Source organism: Talpa europaea (genome assembly GCF_964194135.1).
Source record: "Talpa europaea genome assembly, chromosome: 5".
NCBI lineage: Eukaryota > Metazoa > Chordata > Mammalia > Eulipotyphla > Talpidae > Talpa > Talpa europaea.
In genome coordinates this window covers 18,615,602-18,638,019 of record NC_140071.1, presented here as the reverse complement: position 1 = coordinate 18,638,019, position 22,418 = coordinate 18,615,602, and the positions used below count along the sequence as shown (strand labels likewise).

Here is a 22,418-nt window from a genome sequence, read left to right as displayed (position 1 = left end):
GAGAGACAGGGAGCAGTTCCATATCCTTCTATTTAGGAAACATTATTTTGTATGCTAGCTCCCATGTCCATAAGTGTGCATGAGATATGAAACAGATCATAACCTAGAACAGTCCTCCAATTTAGCTAACTTATCGCCCCAACTGTGACTATTTAAGTGAGCATTGACAAGCAGGATGGAAGAGGTCCATCAGGTCAGGATTACCTGTGGAGACCAGTAAAAACAAAGACCACAGGTGTGAAGACAGGGTCTACCCAGTCCTACTGAATCCACCTCCGAATTACAGAGCTTGAAAACACATATGTTTTAATTATATCAGAGATAACCCTTATGTTCTGGTTAAGAATGCTGGGCTAAAAGTTTTTAAAAATATTTTTCCATTAATTTCTGTAATGCTTGCTGAAATATTTAATTACTCAAGTATGTGAATTTGGCTACTTTCCTACTAAGTAGAATGTCTCTCTGAAAAGTCACAATGCTCTGCAAGTTTCCGAGCAAAAAATAATCAAATTGTGTTCAGGAATCCCCAGAAGGAGTCTTGCATGCTGTGATGGTTTATTTTCCCTCATTCCGGGAATGAGTACTACTATTTGCAATGTGAATCATGCTACAAATAGTTCAATCTTGCAGCAGGGAGGAAACGAGATTGAAATAGAAGATCCTGGAGGCAAAGGAGACAAGCTACATGGCTATAGCAAAAGTTGCACTCTATTTCAAAATATTCAACATATGAACTGGAGGGTAAGATGGGTGCAAACATTCATCCCATAAAGAACATGCATAACAAAACCCATACTCACATTTCATAGTTCCACCACAATATTACCTACTCTGGGCCTCCCTGGTGGCGCAAGGGTTAAGCACCGCACTATGAAGCTATCCGTAGCCTCTGCAGCACGAGTTCGATTCCCAGCCAGCCAGGGAGCAGCCCACATGGCACAGCAGACCTCTCCTGACTCGCCTTGTTGCTCCCCTCAGCAGTGTACTTCGGTCAATCTGCCTGTTCCATTCCCCGCTCTCTCTCTGGTGAATCCTCTCACCCTCCCACACATCTGGCCTGTACCCCTGCTCTTGTATAAATTTAAAAAAAAAATTATTTATGCATACAAGAGCTGGGGTACAGGCCAGAGGAATGTGTGTGTGGGGGGGGGGGTTTGAGAGAATTCACCAGAGACAGAGTGGGGAACAGAACAGGCAGACTGACGAAATACACTGCTGAGGGGAGCAGCAGGCAAGACAGGAGAGGGCTGCCCGCCATGTGGATTGCTCCGAGGCCGGCGGGGATCGAACCGGCACTGCAGAGGCTGCAGACAGCTTCACAGCACTGCGCTCAACCACCTGCACCACCAGGGAGGCTCAATAAATAAATATTTTTTTAAAAAAAATATTACCTACTGTGTGAACTACCCAAAACAATCAAGCACATCTTTGTCATGTCCATACCATATTGTGACCTAGATGTGTGCTTTTGTTGCTGCTGTTATTGTTGTATTGTTTTTGATTATCTGTGTATGCTTGGAAAAAAAAGATTGGATAGGGGTTCTATATATGCTAAAGAGATAAAACTTAATCATTTACATTGCTCAAATCTATGCTGTTACTGGTTTTTAACAATTTCTCATCATAATTATAGATTTATCCATTTCTCCTTGTAACTCTGGCTATTTTTGTTTTGAATGTGTTGTTTTAAATGCACTGAATCTAAAGATTGACAAATCACCTGGAAAATAATTTTTGCCTTTTATCATTTTGCTAATTACAATTATGACGAAGATTACTTTGTCTCACATTAATTTTATTATAATAATAATAATCAGTTTTGCCTTTTCATTAGCATTTTCCTGCTATATTCTCTTCTATTCATTTTTCTTTCAGTCTTTTTTATGTTATTGCACTGCAGTTATGTCAGTCATAAGCAGAATATAACTGAATTTTTAATCCAATCTGAGAATTTTTGTTTTTTAAGTTGCAAGTTTAATCCATTCACAACTATTTGAATAACATTTGTATAATGGTATTATATTTAATTTTTTAATTACAACTGAAATACTTACTTCCTCCCCTTCTGAATCACTGTCATCATCATCATCTTCTTCAGCGTCTTCATGAAGAGGTGGAGGTAAAGAACTGAGGATGTTTTCCTCCATATGACTAACTGATTCTTCCACCATTTTAGGAGGTACAGGAGGACCAATTAACTCATCAGATGAAGAATCAGAACTATCGTCACTTTCACTACTGCTTGTGTCCCTGAAAATAAAGAAATAGAAACTCTTTTGTCTCTGCTGCAACAAAGAACATAAATTAGTTTGCATTTCTCAGGAAATTCTACCTCTCCTCTTAACAAATGAGTAGTTGAAATGCTTTTAAATTTGTGATTCAAACATTAAATGTGTAACTCAAATATTATTTCATCACAAAAAAGTAATAATCTTCTTTTATCTACGTATCTTATCAAAACATATATTAAAGGCAGATTAAAGGTCACAGCAATTATACATTATAGGTCTATTAGATCATCCTCACTCATAAAGAGCCAGCAGAACCACTGGAATGTGAAAGAAAAACAATAAACACTACATCCGTAAGAATAAAGACCACTGAGATAGCCAATGCCACTTTTCACTACATTTGAATCCAATCACTATTTGCCATAGGTGCAAATAAGATCTGTCATGTAAAGAAGCTAATATTACTCCAAATATGTTTTATTCTCTGATAGATTAGCACCAAGAAATTTCCTGGTGCTAATACAGGTTTGTTGAGTTGATAAATGTTAAATGTCATATTCCTGAATCCTAACAATACCTTATTCCAAGAAGTATCACATTGATCCTTGGCTATTTTCTACCCAAAACACCTAAACACTATCACCAACTCTCTTTTAGGTCTTTATCAAACACCTCCAGGCATTCTGAAAGCCGCTGCCATTCACCAGCCCTCTAGCTCCTACCCTACTTCATAAGGCTTAGAATTACATTCCTAATTGTATCAATTAAACTATAAATATTTTATATAAATTGATGTGTCACTACTTTCTAATAAAGTGTCTCTAGTCTGTACATTCCACAAAAGCAATCATTTCTCTCTGTTGTGTTTACTATAGTATTTCTACTCCCTAAATGATGCCTGGGAATTTTATCACAGGAATGGGAGTTTTATTTTTATTTTCCTCTAGATTCAATATTGAAAGGAATGTAGGCATATCTCATTGATTGCATCTCACAAGTAACTGCATTTTTTACAAGACCCTCTACCAGCAAAAAGATCACAAATTGCTGACAATTCACATGATGGTTAACATATTTTGTCAATAAAGTACTATTTAATTAAGGCATGAACACTGTATTTTTAAACACATTACCCATGCACACTTAACAGACTACAATATAATGCAGACATAACTTAAATAAGCACTAGAAACCAAAAGCTTTATGTGATTCACTTTGTTGCAACATTTACCTTACTGCAGTGGTCCAGAACCAAAATTGCAACATCTCCAAGGTGTGCCTGCACATTCTCACAACCTTACCCTTAGACAAAGGTAGAAACCAGGAAACACCCATAGAATTTCTCTGTTTGAGCAATGGTCTAGCTACGCTGCTCAAGCCCCACAAGTATTGCTAATTGTCCAGGTTAGCGTGGCTCAGCACGCCAGTCTTTCCACTTGCAGTTCTCCCGCTCAAACCCATTGTCACGGCTTCTTTCTCATTACTCAGGTCTCTTCAAATATCACCTCCTCAAAGAGGCCGACTGTGCCTCCCTTTTGAAATTTCAAATATACTCCCATCAGTCATATCTTCATTACCTTACATTGATTATCTTTATTACATGTTTTGCTAAATTATCTCATTTGATAAGTTATTTGGTCATTTATAATGTTATCCATATTACTAATCCCTTCACAACATGAGCTCAGAGACACCATATAACTTGCTAATTGCTAGGTCCACATTGCCTAAAGCCGTATGTAACCTAGCGGAGATGTTCAACAAATAATAATTGAATAGGGCCTCCCTGGTGGTGCAAGGAGTTAAGACGCAACATATGAGGCTATCCACGGCCTCTGAAGCACGAGTTTGATCCCCAGTCAACCAGGGAGCTGCCCACATGGCGCAGCAGACCTCTCCTGTCTCACCCGCTGCTCTCCTCAGCAGTGTATTTCAGTCAATCTGCCTGTTCTGCTCCCTACTCTGTCTCTGGTGAATCCTCTCTACCCCACTCCCCACACCTCTGGCCTGTACCCCAGTTCTTGTATGCATAAATAAATAAACCTTGGGAAAAAAATAATAATTGAATAACTGATTGTATCTGTATTAAAGTAGTAACATACTTAAATTGGTCCCCCCTTGTGACTAAATTGCCTATCCCAACTATATTAGTGTTAAAAGTCACACTTTCTTAACACAAAATTATTCAGGACACAGAGTAAACTGAAATGTTAATCCTTAGCATGGATGCCTTAACTGGGTAACTAGTTCAGAAGGAAGCTTTGAAATTAGAACTAAATGGATCCATGCTGATTTCATGGCTGATTATGTAAGGCTAATACCCACTGACATGAAATCAGATGGAATGCATCAGCTTCCATGCAGTTTCTAACTCTATTTCTGTCATTTTGTGTGTAATATACACAAACAAAAAAAAAAAATCCTTAATATAGTTTCAATATTCTGAAAAATAAAGCCAATGAAATTACATCCAAAAATGCCCCTGACAGAAAACAGAACACATTTCATGTTTAAAAGATGCCTTATCCAATGTAGTGCCAAACCTGAACAAGAGCCTGAGAAATGATATGTATTAGATAAAAAAATCGTTAAGAGGCAAGTCTTAGTTTTTTCTCAGTTATATACAGTTTCAATTTAGGAAGGAAATTCATAAGCAAAAACCATTATTTTTTGGTTTTAATTTCTTAAAAGAAAATACAAACAAAAGACACTAAACAATCCAATTTAAAAAAAAAGGAGGTAGAAAAAAACAGAGAAGAAAGTGCAAATCTATATGATGCAAAAGAGTTAAAGGGGAGTGTGTAGGAAATCAACAGATAAAATATAATTGAAAAATCAACCGTCAATGAACAATCCAAAATGGTAATTAAGAAAGCAAGACGCTAAAAAAGCATTTGGAATAATAAAATACTTAGGAGTAAATTTAACCTAGAAAGACTTGTGTGCTGAAAATTACAAAACAGGTAAGAAAAGAATTAAAGACTTTACTGGTGTTCTTAGTAATTAGATTCTATATATTAAAGTTCACTTTGAAGTAATTTTAATGACTGCTTTCTCCTATAACTCAAGACACTTTACAAAATGCCCCTCCATATATACTTACAAATTATTTATTTCGTTAAGGACCCTACCAAAAATAGGTCCTCAAGAATGCAGTAGTTCAGGAAAAGGGACCAAAGCTGTAAATGCCAAAATAAACATGACAAAGGTTGAAACTTGTCAACCTCTTTTCAACTTTACTTATGCTCTGGAGTCAAAAGGCACAGGTTTTATTTTTATTTTCTTTTTTTTTTAAAGATTTATTTATTTTTTATACAAGAACCGGGGTACAGGCCAGATGTACGGGCCACTGGAGGGTGAGAGGATTCACCAGAGACAGAGTTGGGAACAGAACAGGCAGACTGAAGTAATACACTGCTGAGGGGAGCAGCAGGCCAGACAGAAGAGGTCTGCTCGCCATGTGGGATTCTCGCCAGCCAGCCAGGATCCACCCCGAGCTGTAGAGGCTGCGGAAAGCTTCACAGCTCAACCACCTGAAAAGGCACCGGTTTTAACACAACATCTAAAATACTTTCGAAAAATTCACTTGATTCACAATGGGACACAGGATTTTTTTTCATGGTCTTAGTGAGACACATTTCTGCCAAAAATGGGAGAAACTATGTGAGCTTTTAATATCTGGTTCTGTCTAACTTGTGTTATGAATGCCTAGAAAATGAAGTTTAATAGAATCCTTTTGAGAAAGTCCAGTACCTGGAAGATGATTTTGAGGAATCTCTCATCACATTTGAGCCTGAAGACGTTGGTTCAGTGTCTTCATTTTGCCTTCTTAATTCTTTCTCTCTGTTCATTTCTTCCTCTTTTTCTCTTGCTTCTGAAAAGATTAAAAAATATTTCCAACAGTCAGACTTTAAAGTTCACTGAAAATAAACATAGCATTACTAGTAACAGCAAATATCATCAACCTAAGTGCCCAACCCTGGAAAACAATTGAATTACTATATATCAACATATCAATTTAACATTCTACCCACTAAAAACAGTGATGGGAAACTTATAAATCTGGAATAATATTACCAGATATACTAAGTAAAGTTAGCATATGAATAGAATATGAACCACAATGCTGCTATGTAAAAAGATATGGGAGGTAACAAGTAGAAAGGAAAGCATTCAAAGATATGATTTTGTGCTAATTTCACCTTTTTAACATCCCAAAAAGGATCTTTTTAAATCATGGCTCACTATGGCATTATGCAGAATTGTTTTCATACATGTAAACCTGAAAACTTTTGTTATAACATTAAACCACAGTCTAATCAGTACATCCATCAGTGTTTCAACTTTCTCCAGATACTTCTAAAATTTTCACTGATTTCAAGTCTTGAGGTCTAATTACACGTGGAAAAGCTTGGGGCCTCCCTAGTGGCACAAGGGGTTAAGTCTCAGGACCATCAGCAGCCACTCCGCAGGGAGCTGACCCACATGGCACAGCAGACCTCTCCTGTCTCACTCACTGCTCCTTTTAGCAGTGTATTTCAATAGATCTGCCTGTTCTGCTCCTCACTCTGTCTCTGGTGAACCCTCTCACCCCTTGCACCTCTGGCCTACAACCCAGCTGTTGTATGCATAAAAAAAGATAAATCTTCTAAACACATACAATTTGCAGCAACATGGATGGCACTGGAAGGGATCATGCTCAGCGAAATAAGCCAAAAAGAAAAAGAAAAATACCGGATGGTCTCACTAATAGCAGGAATCTAGAAAACTTAAATAAGGGACCAGGAAAATGAATATAAGAAAGTGAAAATCAAAATCAACAAAAAACTATGAACCAGAGACACTTTTTGGGGGGTGGGGGGCGGGAGGGGAGGGATTGGGGTCAGAATGGGGCGTTTGCAATTGTATGGGGGAATATAAAAATAAAATTTATTATTTAAAAAAAATAAATAAGGAAAAAAAATTGGCAATGAAAAAAAAAAAAGATAAATCTTCAAAAAAAAAAAAAAAAAACCAGATGGAAAAGCTTGGAGACCCCTTTTTTTCCCCTGTAAAAATTTAGTCTTCAGCAACTTGACAACTTTCTTCAAATTGTTGAATAGAGCAGCATCCCACTTTTTAATGTTTTTAATCCTAAATTTAGCACTTTATCCATTTCTCAGTTTCTCACATTGAATTTCTGGTTAGAGACTTCCTAACAAATTCATTTGAAACTTTCAATTACATAAGGTTTCTAGAATTGTTTACCTTGATAAGTTGCTTACTTTTAATCTTTCTCCTCTGATAATTTCACTCTACAATTGGGGCACAGGAAGGAAAGGAATTATTTAAATAGTGTGCTTGTCAACTGCCACCATCCTCAATAACCTGAGATAATCTTCAACAATTTTTCCTTTAATGATGAAAAATAATACACCCAAACTTAATCAGTATGAAAAGGGCATTTATTAATAGGAATGTTGTACTCTTTAGGGTCTTTTGTTGCTAAGAAATAAAGGATTGGGGACAAGGATATAAGTAGCACAAGCAATAAGGAACCAGTTTTTTCATTTCAAATATGGAAGATAAAACTCCAAGAAGATGTAGGGTAAATGCTATAGATCTAGCTGATGTTGATTTTCTCTTCCATGCTCTCCACTAGGCTGATGCTGGAGGAAGTTGAAAAAGAAAAAGGGTAAAATCCAAATTTAAGAGTGGCTGGCTTAGCCATTGCTTGCTCTGTTTCATCCTGCTTCTCCAATCAATCCCTCCACAGCCCCCAAGACAGGGTTAGCGGGAGGTGCACAGGGAATGGCGACACAGTTCTACTTGGACTCTTGGCTTAGGTCCTAGTGGCAGTTCTGACCTTCTAATTCGGAACACCAAGGCTCAAATTATTAGTCATCTACCCAAGAAACACTTCCCCCTTGCTAAGAAAACCACTATTTTCTCCTCCTAAGGCAGCATTGTGCTTCAGGAGATGCTGGGTCCCTCCCTGCTCAGAGGGAGCTTGTTTTCAGGTCAACCATATGCTCTGGTTCTTGCCAAAGTCAACGATAATGTCCAAGACTGGTAGAAGACTGGTGGAAGTACATTTGAAAAAGGTTTTCTAACTCCTTTTTATATTTTTAAAAAGATACACAAAACAGTCTCCTTTCAGTGGTAATCAACATATAACAAAATTTCATAGGCAATTTGCAGTCAGGAGCACAGTCAGTTTAGGGCAAGCCAACACCCTAATGCTGGCAAAGCAAAAAGGGGGGAAAACTTAAATCCTTCATGTAAGGTTTTAAGATGGAAGAACCACATTCCAGAGCCCTGGTCATGTGCTATACTATATTTTTCATATTTGAGCCACTTTTTTTTTAACAGATTTTCCATGACTTCTTTGCAAGTAGCCAAAAGCCTCTTAGGACCAGCCTTAACTTGACAATAATAAACAGCAGGTATTATTTTAAGCACTTCCTATAAATTAACTCCTTTAATCTTTTTTTAAAAGATTTATTATTTATTTATGCATACAAGAGCTGGGTACAGGTCTGAGGTGTAGGAGAGTGAGGGGATTCACCAGAGAGTGTGGGGAGCAGAACAGGCAGACTGACTGAAATACACTGCTGAGGGGAGCAGCAGGCAAGACAGGAGAGGTCTGCTGCACCATTCGGGTTGCTCTCTGGCCGGCTGGGAATCGAACTCGTGCTGCAGAGGCTGCGGATTGCTTCACAGTGCGGTACGTAACCCCTTGCGCCACCAGGGAGGCCCAACTCCTTTAATCTTCATAAAAATCTCCATAGAAATCTTTTTCAGTTTTTATTGAGGTATAATGACAAATGAAATTGTATCTTACAATTTTACTTTATTTTAAAGTGTATAACAAAATGATTTGATATAATACATTATGAAAGGACTCTCCCCATGGTGCCACTGAACACATTTTACCACCATTTTTTTTAAGATAGATTTATTTTATCTATCTATCTATCTATCTATCTATCTATCTATCTATCTATCTATCTATCTATCTATCTATTTACACAAGAGCTGGGGTAGAGGCCAGAGGCATGGGAGGGTGAGAGGATTCACCAGAGACAGAGCGAGGAGCAGAACAGGCAGACTGACCAAAAGCACTGCTGAGGGGAGCAGTGGGCGAGACAGGAGAGGTCTGCCATGCCATGTGGGTATTTCCCTGGCTGGTCGGGAATTGAACCAGTGATGCAGAGGCTGCAGACAGCTTCATAGCTCAACCCCCTGTGCCACCGGGGAGGCCCACCACCCCCATTTTTTTGGATGAGAACATTTAATTCTACTCTTAGCACATTTTAATTATACAAGGTGAAGAAGGCACTGTTATTCTCACTATACAGTTGAGGAATTTAAGGTATAGAGCAGTTAAGTAACAGGGCTATTCTGTTCCAAAGCAGTAAAGTAGACTCCCTGACTGGATCTTTCATTGATGTGACCAGATTTTCTAAAGACCTTGAAATTATCTGACAAGCACTACCTCCCCATATGTTGGTGAGTCTGGTGATCTCTCCAAAAGGCTATAAAGTACTGCCCTTTGTTGCTTGCTTGTCACCAGACTATCTAGAACTGTGACCCATCCCCATGTGACCAGAGCTCCTCACCAGTGGTTACATACTTCCAAGTACTGCTGAATCCTAGTGAAGCATCTAATTTTTCGATTTAAAAACTTTTACACTAGCAAGGATTTTCTATTCAACAAGTAAACTTGCTGCTTCATTAAAGAGGGGGAAAAGCAAAAACATTGTAGGGAAAAACTGATTTTTTCCTCATTATTGGCTAAGGATAAAAACCAGAAGAAAAAAAGAAGTCAATAACTGTAGCAAGCTGACAAAGAGGTTTGTTTCATGCATTTTTTTTTTTTAAGTGTGGAATCAAGCACACTATAAACACTGTAGAAATGCTTCTATCTTCCCGTAACAAAACTGAATTAACCTATTCCCTAACACCTCCCTTATTTGCTATCTTTCCACTTCCAAATAGCTACCAATTTTGGGTAACTGTAAAAGTGTTATCTGCACATGATTTTTGTCCAGCTTAACAGCAAACTATCTAAAACTACTATGTCCCATCTGTACTGATTCACACAGATTGCAGATTCAAATTAATATAATTTGGCACCGGGAAATCTCAATCATTTTAGCAACCACTTAACTAGGAAAAAGTGAAAGTTAAGATGAACAAAATATTAAAGAAATTACATTTTTAGAAATATACACTAGAAAAAATGTTAATCATATTTTTTACCCATGTGACTTAAATCTTGCTAAATGATTCATTTGTTAAACTAATGTACAACAGTTCATTGGTCTACCAATTTCATGAAAATTTAATTTCAAATGTTTAATGCTAGAATACTAGTAAATTAAAAATAAGAACACTAACTATGTTAGTTACGTTTTCTCCATTAAATATGCAGGGATATACTATGTATCAAGCTCTGTATTAGGCATTTAAGTATAAAAATAAAGAGCAAGGTTCTTATCTTCAGATATGAACAATATTAAAAATGATTGCATAATATTTTTTAAAGTGTTATAGAAACAAAGGCAAGGAACATTATGTACAGAGAGGTTTTGAAATAAACCTAGTAGAGGTAAAAAAGTGAGGCCTTAAAGGAGAAGGTAGGATTAACTAGTAAAAATGTTTCAGGTAAAAAAAAAAAAATAGCTCTTCTAATATCTAAAATCTCTGGAATAATTTTTCTTTTCAAGATGACTAAATCATCCATTGAAATTATATTCAAATTCTATCTTAATCATTTTTTCAAAGGAGCTTTGTCCAGTCCAATGTCAGAGAAGGTTCATAACCTCCAGGTTTATGGCACGCTCAAAGTAAGCATTTGAGTAGAAGGGTTTTTCTTTCTCATTTATCTCCACACAGTACAACATTTCTAAAAGAGTGTCTATGTCTTTCATATGTTCTAGATATACCTAAAGCTTTCAGGAACAAATTTTTTTTTTAAATTCTATCACTATTATCTGCTGACATTTTATATAATGCATATGTTGAGATTTTATAGTCATTCATTCTGTCTACTAAAGCATTTAGCAACCACAACACTTCCTATCCATATACACAATTACACTGGCTAGTAAAAGGGACCAAAGTTCTTATTTCAACTCTGATGTTAATGCCCAGGGAAAGATTCCAACACCAATCATGAGATACATAATGCACAAATCAGAGTTTCTGAACTTTAAGAAAATATCAAACTTCAGATTCACGTGTTTAGATCAGGGGTATAAAAAGCAGCCCAAGTCCAAGAATATAACATTAAACCAAGAAAACTCAACACATTTAATTCATCCATAAACATCACAAGAAGAACATAGTTTTGAGGTAATTTTTCAAAATTAAAAAAAAAAATCTAATACCTCTTCACTAGAATTCCTCTTAGTTGCTAAATATATATATGCTTTAGTAAGAAAAATGACAAGAATTAAAAGTGATATTTATAGTTGTTTACTGTTTATAGTTCTTATGCCCAACATTTTAATCTCTTCAAGAAACTTGTAAGGGAGACCTTACCACTTCCACCTAACAGATGAAGAAATGAAGGATCAGAAATTTGAAAATCCATTCAATGTTACTCATCTACTTCAATGTGGTACCAACCCCTCAAACCTAAGTCCTCCAACCACAAATCCCAAGCTCACAGTTCTAAATTCAATTAAATCTCCTCAAATATACAGAGATGTTGATGTATTTATTTGTATGAGAACGAATCTTGCAAGACATGGTACAAGGGACTATAAAAAAATATGTGAACAATCCCTGATCAAAGCATTTTGTATCAATGTTAAAAGAAATAAATACCCCATGAGAAGGCTCCACTGTTACCTCAGTTAAAAATAAATTAAAACTTAAGGGCCTCCCCGGTGGCGCAGCAGTTGAGCGCTGGGTTGCAAAGCTGCCCGCGGCCCCTGCGGCGCTGGTTCGATCCCCGGCTGCTCCCCGGCCACCGGAGGAGGGTCCCACATGGCGCGCAGACCTCTCCTGCCGCCCGCTGCTCCCCTCAGCAGTGTACTTCGGTCCTTCTGCCTGCTCTGCTCCCCGCTCTGGCTCTGGTGGATTCTCTCGCCCTCCCGCGCTTCTGACTGTACCCAGTGCATGTATAAACAAAACAAACAAACAAGCCAGCAAACAAATAAATAAAGCATGCCTCTATTTAAAAAAAAAAAAAAAATTTTAAAAAAAACTTAAAAAAAAGTAAATACAAAAGTTATATTTTAAGTATTCACAAAAAATATTTATAAACTATGTGTTTGAAGCTTTTGTAAATACTCCTCAGACATCATGTCTATGCCTCTAGTCTGATGATATTACATTATTCAATATTTTTAGGTGTGATAATGGTATTTCAGTTTTTTCAAGGAGCCATACTAAAGACATATATTAAAATAACAAGTCTAAGGGCCTCCCCCGTGGCGCAGCAGTTGAGCACTGGGTTGTGAAGCTGCCTGCAGCCTCTGCAGCGCCTGTTTGATCCCCAGCCAGGGTCCCACAAGGCCCGCAGACCTCTCCTGCTGTGCCTGCCGCTCCCCTCACCAGTGTATTTCGTCAGTCTGTCTGCTCTGCTCCCCGCTCTGGCGAATCCTCTCACCCTCCCGCGCTTCTGACTGTACCCAGTGCTTGCATAAATAAATAAATATTTAAAATAAATAAATACAATAAAATAACAAGTCTAAGATTTGTGTAATATAAAAGAAGTGAATTCTTACAGTAGTTAAATATGTTTTATAGGTACAGGGAGTTCATACTATACTGTTGCATATGTTTAAATTTCACATAATAATTAAAGTTTTTCAATATTATAGTCTTTTCATCACAAAAAACTTATTCGTCCAAAGACCAAAAATATTTGACATCAAGCTCTCTTCTCAAATATTAAATATTACTATACAATATAGATAATTTTAAAACCAACAATGACAAGCACCAGAACAACATTCACTTAAATTTTTTCCAGGAACCCTGTCTCTGATTTCTAGTCCATTCTGCACTATCAAGTTATATCTATTCCTTTTCTCAGGTAATAATGATCTGAATCAGATCCAAGGAAAGCAGTAGAGGAGTTTGTCTCCTTTGAAGACCTAGAATTGCCACCATCTGGTATCAAATTAAAATCTGAATTAAAGCCTTCATTAAAGTCTGATACAACTCATTAATGCAGAGATTCAACAGCAGCAGGCACATTCACTTTATGTCTCATTTTTCTATACTGTCTGGGTCAACAGTCAATGGTGGACACAGCTCTGAGAGCCACCTCTCGCCCAGCCTTCCAAATACTGGTTCCGCTGTAAGCAGGAAAGAAAAAAATGAAATGAGAATCAGATAGACGTGGGAGAAGAGGTAATAAATTGCTATTCTGATTCATATAAATTAATTTAGAATGCTTTTCTGTTCATAGCACACCCTTCCAAAAGATTTTAGCACTCAGTTCTTCTTATCCTATTTAGATGCAACTTTTACTGAGTTAAAAAATAAAATGTCTTCCACCTCTATTTCCAAAGGATCTGGCACAAACGAACTTTTAACAATTCTGAAATTTGTTTTCAGTCTTATCATTGTCAACATACTTGTGTAAGGTGTATACAACATCCAAACCAATAAAAGAGCAGATAACTGAACTTCTTACCCAGTGTTTTCCGACTTCTTTCCACAGCTGTTCTTCGAGTTTGTTCAAACATTGCTTCCAAATCAAATGTGCGAGCTTTTTTCCCTAAAATAGGAATAAATAGCAGACTGTGATCTTGCAATAATAAGCTGGCCAAACTTTAGGTATTCAATAATTGCCACTTAGTCTAATTTATAGCAGCTACAAGATAACCAAAAATTTACCTCCCAGGGATTTTTTTTTTTTTTAAGATTTATTTATTTATACAAGCACTGGGTAGAGCGGGAGGGTGAGAGAATTCACTAGAGCCAGAGCAGGGAGCAGAGCAGGCAGAAGGACTGAAGTACACCGCTGAGGGGAGCAGCGGGTGGCAGGAGAAGTCTGTGCGCCATGTGCCATGTGGGACCCTCCTCCGGTGGCCGGGGAGCAACCGGGGATGGAACCGGCGCTGCAGAGGCTGCAGGCAGCCTCGCAACCCAGCGCTCAACTGCTGCGCCACTGGGGAGGCCCTCCCGGGGAATTTTTAATGACAATCTCATCACTAAGTACCAGCCAACTTTCCAATACTCCTCTAATTTATCTAGACCTTAAATCTTAAAACTATATATGGCTTGATAGGCAAAAAAAAAGAATGATCATTCCCTAATTTCTGAAACTGTGAATGTTACACTATATGGCAACAGAGGGGTAATCAAGATTATGAGGATTTTAAAATAGGGAGATTATCCAGGTTGGCCCAATCTAATCACAGAAGCCCTTACAAACAAAGATGCTGAACAGATACAGCTGGAGAATCAGAGACAACTGAACTCTGAGAAGGACCCACCATATTATTATTTCCTTAGAAGATGAAGAGGGCAAGACAACAAATAATACAAAAATCTTAAGAAGCTAAACATTCCCATCTAATGGTCTTTAAGAAAAATGGGCCTCAGTCCTAAAACCACAAGAAAGCAAATTCTGAAACCTAATTGAGCTTTGAAGCACTACTATATTTGTTTTCATTGCCTTTTTTTTTTTAATAATACCTACTTGTGTTGGCAAGAATATGGTAAAATTAGCATTTTTCTGTACTACTGATTTTGGTGTAAGTTGAAACACTTTCTGAAGGGTGTTAGGAATGGTATGTATCAAGAAGTTTTAAAAGATACATACCCCATTTTTGTTACTTTTTGGTATTTCCTGTTTTTATCCAAGTAGTCCCACCTTTATAAATCTGATCTAGGGAAATATGCATAAAATTCCTTTTTAAAAAGGAGATAAAAGCATAATTTATTAAGATGTACATTTTAGTATTACCGATAACAGAAACTGTGCAGGAGAGAAGTTTAAAATATAACAAATTATGGCACTTCTATCAAGTGGGCTACTATCCAGTTACTAAAAATCATGTTTTGGAAGAGCATTTTAAAATATGGGAAAATCCTCAAAATATGTACAATTAGAAATAATATATAATTATACATAAATTGCCAGAATAAATGACTAGATGAACGAACAAACAAGAGACCTGGACACTTTAACCTGATGTCTGTTCTGGCCAAGACCCAACAGAAATGGGGTGAGAAAACAATTCCTATTTGTTTGTTACTGTCTGGAAAAATGACTGCATCTTTGTTTGAAATCTGTTCTCTCACAACGTGCCAGGATTACCTCTACAGACATACTAGAGTTAAGGTTCTGCAGGAAAAAAAAAGGCCTTATCAACAAGCAACTATAAACCAGAGACACTGGGGGGGGGGGGTAAGATGTGAGAGGAAGGATTAGGGCCAAAATAAGGGGGGGTGCAATTTGCAATTGTATCGGGTATCTAACCAAAATGAAATGCATACATTTTGCAAAAATGAAAAGTGATGTAAGAATCATATAAGATATTGAAAAATAAATTTAAAAAATACAAAAAGGCCTTAATCAAAAGGACTTCATAACCATTATAACATCACATAAAGGCCCATTTGTGGCTAGAAGGTCCGAGTCGTTACAGACAGCTGTCAAAGGTTGGATCTCGGTCTCGGGACTAACGACACAGTCCCCTCCAGCAGCCCACACCCCGGCGCGTCCCCTGAGCTGGTCCCTGCAGGTGAGCAGGCGCTCAGAGGACGGCTGGGCAGGAGAGCGGGTACACGGCGGGCTGTGCTCCAGCGCTCAGCTAGGACGTGGCGCAGGCCCGGCGAGGAGGTGACAGCTCGGTCCCCTCTCCACCTGCGCCCTGGAAACTGCCACGCCAGGAGGCCGGGGCCCCGCGGGCAGGCACTCACCGAACCCCGTGAAGCCCATGGTGACCGCCAGCTGCGGGTCCGGTCCCGCCGCGTCCGAGCCTGTCACTGGAGAGAGAGAAACGAAGGCGTCGTCAGCGCGGCGCCCCGGAGCCCCCCGGCCCGCCCGGCCCGCCGGGCCCGCCGCTCACCTTCGCTGGGCCCCGGGCGCTCCATGGCCCGCGCCGGCCTCAGGAGGAGCCGCAGCCCGGCCCCGACAGCGGCAAAGGGCTCGCGGCGGCGGCAGGAAGTGTCGCCTCGTGACGTCAGCGGCGCCGCCAGCGCCAAGAGCGGCGCCCGGAGGGCCCCGGTCCCCGAGCAGCGCCCCCTCAGGCCGGGGGAAGACACGCAGCCCAGGCCCGCGGCCGCTGCACCTGGGCTTGGAAACGCAGGCTGGAGCTTCTGGAACACCTTTAGGTTTTTTAAAGATTTATTTATTTATGCATACAAGAGCTGGGGTACAGGCCAGAGGTGTGGGGATGGGAGTGAGAGGATTCACCAGAGATAAGAGTGGGGAACAGAACAGGTAGATGTATTGAAACACACGGCTGAGGGGAGCAGCAGGCGAGTCAGGAGAGGTCGGCTGCGCCATGTGGGTTGCTCCCTGGCCGGGGATCGAACTCGCGTTGCAGTGGCTGCGGATAGATAGCCTCATAGGTTGCGTCTTAACCCCTTGCCCCACCAGGGAGGCCCGCACCTTTAGCTTTTTCAGACGTGTTTCCTGCCAATCTGGCACTGACTCCGCACTGAGTCCTAAAGAGAAACCAACAAACTCCCTTTGTGTTTTGTCCTCTAGGTGAAAACGTCCGCAGTTCTCCACCTTTTGAGTATTCTTTTAATTTTTTCAATTTTCTTTAATATCACTTCAAGTGATATTAGCATAGTGCATATTTTAAAAATTAAACGAGATCTACATGACTGAAAAGTAGAAGACAAATGTATGACATATATCCCTAAAATCCTGTGCTCTGCCTATTGACTACTGCCCTCTCCCCCCAAACCTAATCAACCACCGATGTTTTTACTGTCTCTGCAGTTTTGCTTTTTCCAGAATGTCATATAATTGAAGTCATACAGTGTGCAGCCCTTCCACACTGGCTTCCCTTACATAGTAAGAGTTAAGTTTCCTCCCCTCATTTCTTTCAGTTGTGTAATATTTCATTGTCTGGATGGGCTGTACCACAGTTAACTTCACCTACTGAAGGACATCTTGTTTGCTTCCAAGTTTAATATGAATAAAGCTCCTACAAACATCCATGCAGATTTTTGTGTAGACATAATTTTCTGTATCCTTTGGGTAAATATCAAGAAGCACAACCACTGGTTAATATGTTAAGTGTATGCTTAATTTTGTGAAAACAAACCAAATAAAAATTGTCTTCACAGTGACTGTAATGTTTTGCATTTCCATCAGCAATGAATAAGAGTTCCTACTGACCCACACACTCACCACCAGTTGGTGTTGGCAGCGTAGCAGATTTTGATCATTTTAATAGGTATGTAGTGGTATCTCAGGGTTTAATCTGCATGCTCCTGATGACATGATGTGGATTCTTTTCATATGCTCAACTGCCACCGGTTTAACTTTGGTGAAGAGTCTGTTGAGGTCATTGGTCCATTTTGAAAATCACATTTTTGTTGTTGAGTTTTAAGAGTTTTTAATATGTTTTGAGTGACTATCCTACTGGGTGGTCAACTGTAAAACAGTCCCTCTACTAGATGGTAGAAATGAAATGAATTAGGATAGCGTTCCCTCTCTGCAACGGGAAATAAAGCGAGGCAGCAAGTCCTTCGCAGCGAATACATACGTCGCTTAAACGCCCAGTTTTTCACAGTAACAGATCACGCGATGCACAAATAGAGAAACCCAATGGCTTTTAATTTACATTTTATTATTTTTTAAAGATTTATTTATTTATGCATACAAGAGCTGAGGTACAGGCCAGAGATGCGGGGGGGTGGGGGGGGGTGAGAGGATCCACCAGAGACAGAGTGGGGAACAGAACAGGCAGAATGACTGAAATACACTGAGGGGAGCAGCAGGAGAGTCAGGAGAGGTCTGCTTCACCATATGGGTGCTCTCTGGCTGGCCGGGGATCGAACTCATGCTGCAGAGGCTGCGGATTGCTTCATAGTGCGGTGCTTAACGCCTGGCGCCACCAGGGAGGCCCCTAATTTACACTTGAAGCCCATTGGAAATGCAGCGACATTCTGGGCACGTCGAATCAGTTCCTGACAATTACCACTCGCAGAAGAGATCTGGCGCTTTGGGGAACCAAAGAAACTGACCAGCATCCTTTTAGAGGCGGTTGCGGGATTCCGACCAGCGAAGCTCGAGGCACAAGATCCAGCGCGCGCTCAAAACCGACGGACCCCAAACTGCCGGCGCCGCCCGGGCACTGCCGCCTCGCTGCTGCCGCGTCCCGGCTCCCCCGGCCCCCCGCTCCGCCCCTCTCCTTCCCCCACTCCCTCCCTACCCCTGCCCCCCTCCCCGCCCCCCGGGGCCTCTTCCTCCTCCTCCTCCCCCCCACCCCCCCGCCCAGCCGCCCCTCGCCCCGCCCCTTCACGAGCACGGCCTCGCCGCCGGCTTCCTCCCCCAGCTCCGCCACGGCCGCCCCGAGCGCCCCGCCGGGCCCGCCGGAAGTGCGTCATGCTCGGGCGCCGGGGCGCTCGTTTGCCGCGCGCGCCCTAATTCGCGGGTTTCATTTAGGGGCTTGGCTTTTTTCTACTTTCTCCCTGGTTTTTGACTTTTTACCGCCGCTGGTGCCTTCTGCTTACGAGATGCCGTCCTCTCTCCTGGGCTTGGCGATGCCGGCCTCCACCGGGGCCGCCTCCCTGCAGGAGGCGCTGGAAAATGCCGGGCGGCTGATCGACCGTCAGTTGCAAGAAGACCGCATGTACCCGGACCTTTCCGACCTGCTGATGGTGTCTGCCCCAAGTGAGTGATCGCTGCCCATTTGGTGACTCTGCTTCTACGGCCGCAAAGACTCTTGCCTGACTCCCTTAGTACGTCCTTATCCCCGGGGCTGACCCTGCAGAGACATTGAGATCTGTGTGCTGCATTTCCATTGCGGAAAAGAGGCTGTCTTCATTTTGTTTTCCTGGCCTTGTTTTCTTCATTGCACATACTTGAGACGATAGGAGTGAAGAACGAGTCCGCGTAGGAAGGAGAATGACAAAGGCCCCAACCCTTTTAGACAGTTTCTCCCTGCCTTCTATTGTTTGTGGGCTAGATAAGGAGGATCGCTAATCCAAGTCTCATCCTTGTCATTTCATCCTATTTCAGAGTAAAATGAAAGAGCAAACGAAGTGAATTTGTAAATTTACCTTGTTCTCGTAAGATTCGCCTTATCATGGGTAGAGTTAGTGTAATACGGGTGCTAGATGTTAACAGAGCTACCAGTCTAAGAAAGGAAGAGACTAGGGATAGCAGAGATGGTGGACAGAGGGTAAAGCAGATTATGAGCGAGCAAGAGTGGTCATTGGAAAATACTGTTTATCGGTTTTTAATTATAGCCAGATTCTTCAAGGCGTATAGAATTACAAAAGTTGCTAGGAAAAAGTGACCTTTTTATGAGATGGAAATTAGAGAAAAGTTTAAGATGGTAAGCAAGAACCAAGATGAACTAACCAGCATAGTCTGCCTTGTAAACCTAAAAGATATCTCTAGCAATTTATTAAAATCATTGAAAAGATCTACAATCAGAGAAACAATAGAAACAAAGCAAAGACAGTATTTGTCGTTGATCGGTACTTACCAGAGGCTTTGTCTTATATGAACTCAATGGCCTATTAGCTGTTATTTTCAACAGCATTACCCACTTTGACCTCTTTGGGTTTGAAGCCTGTTATAAATACACCCATACTTTCTGGTCCTTGCATCATAGCTGACCCCAATCTTCCTTCTCTGCCTTTGCACAGCTCTCCTTTTCAACTTAGTCTCTCCTCGTCCATCCTGTACTCAACTCTCTTGTTACAGTGACTTTACTGTGTTTCCCGCAAGAAATCCCATCTTCAGGATTTTCTTTTACATTTCTTCATCTCTGGACTGTTCTTTTCTTTGCCTGACAAACTGTTCTTCCATATTCCCTTAAATACAACTATCTCTGTGGACACTTTCTTAACCATGCACATCCTCATCAAAGTGATAAATTCCATCCTTTATGTTCCTGCTACCATTTAACATGTGCAGTGTTCTATTAAAATTATGGTTTAAGATTACATGGGGTTTGCTTTCAAAAATCCTTTAGGGAAAGTATGGCTAGTAATATAAATGAAACTTGATTAGGCATGTTACTGGTAATTGTTGAAACTGGGTAATCAGTACACAGAGATAGGTTGCATTTTTTTCTCTGTAGTTATATATATTTTTGAAATTTCCTTAATACATTTTAAAACACTTGTTTTTGGTAGTGTGCAGTTCTTCTGTCTGCCTAATTGATAATATGTTATTTTAAGGATTTTTTTTTTTTTTTTTTATAGAGGCATGCTTTATTTATTTGTTTGCTGGTTTGTTTGTTTGTTTTGTTTATACATGCACTGGGTACAGTCAGAAGCGCGGGAGGGTGAGAGAATTCACCAGAGCCAGAGCGGGGAGCAGAGCAGGCAGAAGGACCGAAGTACACTGCTGAGGGGAGCAGCGGGCGGCAGGAGAGGTCTGCACGCCATGTGGGACCCTCCTCCGGTGATAATATGTTATTTTAAATAAATATTTTTTTGTAGACAATCCCACTGTTTCTGGCATGTCAGATATGGATTATCCTCTCCAAGGACCTGGTTTGCTGTCAGTACCCAACCTTCCAGAGATCAGTTCCATTCGAAGAGTTCCTCTCCCACCTGAACTTGTTGAACAGTTTGGACGTATCCTTTTACTTTTTATTTAATGCCTTAAAAGATTTTAGAATTGGTATCACATTATTGTAATTCTTGTGTCATGCTTAGTGTATTATATGTTCGTGTAAGGGCCATATTTAAAGTATTTAAGTATCTGACTAATTTGCCATATATGTAGAAAGTTTCATAAAATTGAATGTTGAAAATTGAGTTACATTTTAATTGTTTGGGACAGGAAAAAAAATAATTTGTTAAAGAGGAACTCTGCATTTTTGAATGATACATTACAGAATATCACTTTTCAATTAAGTGCAATACCAGAATGTTTTTACTGCATACTTTTTAGGTCAAAGATCCATGATTTTCATTTTTATTTTTCACCATATTTCAACACTGAAAAATTGTAATATGACTGAAAATGTTGAAAGACAGAAACTGCCAGGTGTTTACTTTTATTCCCCCACAAAAATTTTTGCTGTGCTTTTTAACACTTACTAGTGTCTTAGAGTTCCATTTACACTTGCTTTTATACTTACTAGTGTCTTACCTAATTGCATGTCTAAATACCATAGTGAGAATCTGTAATTAAAGGTATAAAACACTGAAGAACCAATGGCATTTTCATAGACTTGGAAACTCAAATTGTTCTTACCCTCAAAAAATAAAGATTCATTTGATTTGCAGTACAGCATATAAAAGCAATAGTTTTATATTTACTTGCTAGGAAACATTATAGCTCTCATAATGAAGACATTCAGGTGATATATAAAAATTTCATCTCATACTTTAAAAAGTATATTAATCTACTGGAAGTAAAAAAAAGTTCCTTATTTCAATACAGTGTGATTTAGAAAAAGAAAGGAAATGCAAAATTGGGGGAAATGCTTATTTTGTTTTCACTGTTTTATTGTCTTATATTTATATAACATAATTCTTTGTCTATTTTTCAATTGCTTTTTAAGAGACTTGCCAATTATCAGTTATGACTTTAGCATGCTATGTGCTTTTTTAATTACTCTGGCTCTTATGCAATTGGAAAAACTGATCCAGTGAAATAATTTTTTAATGTCCTAAGTTCAATAGTGTTATAATCAATATTCCTTTAAGTTAGTAATGTAAAGCATTGTCCTTCACAATAGATTTTAAGTGAAGATGTTTCATTTGGTCCTTTTAATAATGAGTTAACAGATAATAACTTTTAAGTAAAAAATCTTTTAAAGAAATTTTAAGGAAGAGGAGATTCAAATCTACCTTACATCCACATTACCTCAGATATGCAGTGTAACTGCATGATGGGTGTGTTCCCTCCTATCAGCAGAGCTTGGCTCACAATTGACAGTGACATATTCATGTGGAACTATGAAGATGGGTATGTACTTAAGGCTGGTTTGCTTTGATTGATTAGGATTTAAATTATTTTTATTTTGGATACGGATACAGTTGTACTCACTGCCTGTTTTATCTTTCTTTCACCTAACATCT

General features: G+C 39.6%; 2 protein-coding genes across 6 annotated transcripts in view; one reads left to right on the top strand and one right to left on the bottom strand.

Moving 5' to 3' along the window:
• Window positions 1-16,334, bottom strand: part of WDR70 (WD repeat domain 70) — a gene marked incomplete at its 5' end in the record, with an annotated part of 197,418 nt that extends 181,084 nt beyond the window's left edge. The window contains 5 exons of one of the 4 annotated variants that reach the window (XM_084233166.1): window positions 2,043-2,250; window positions 5,985-6,105; window positions 13,870-13,953; window positions 16,107-16,172; window positions 16,256-16,334. In XM_084233166.1, the coding sequence (XP_084089292.1) occupies window positions 2,043-2,250; window positions 5,985-6,105; window positions 13,870-13,953; window positions 16,107-16,172; window positions 16,256-16,280 (504 nt within the window). The remainder of the gene's footprint in view (window positions 1-2,042; window positions 2,251-5,984; window positions 6,106-13,869; window positions 13,954-16,106; window positions 16,173-16,255) is intronic. The other 3 variants (XM_084233167.1, XM_084233168.1, XM_084233169.1) reach the window with 3 other exon arrangements.
• A 2,550-nt stretch (window positions 16,335-18,884) lies between these two features.
• Window positions 18,885-22,418, top strand: part of NUP155 (nucleoporin 155) — a gene marked incomplete at both ends in the record, with an annotated part of 51,748 nt that continues 48,214 nt past the window's right edge. For both annotated transcript variants that reach the window (XM_084233527.1, XM_084233526.1), the window contains 3 exons: window positions 18,885-19,041; window positions 20,826-20,963; window positions 22,209-22,305. In XM_084233527.1, coding sequence (XP_084089653.1) covers window positions 18,885-19,041; window positions 20,826-20,963; window positions 22,209-22,305 — 392 coding nt within the window. The remainder of the gene's footprint in view (window positions 19,042-20,825; window positions 20,964-22,208; window positions 22,306-22,418) is intronic.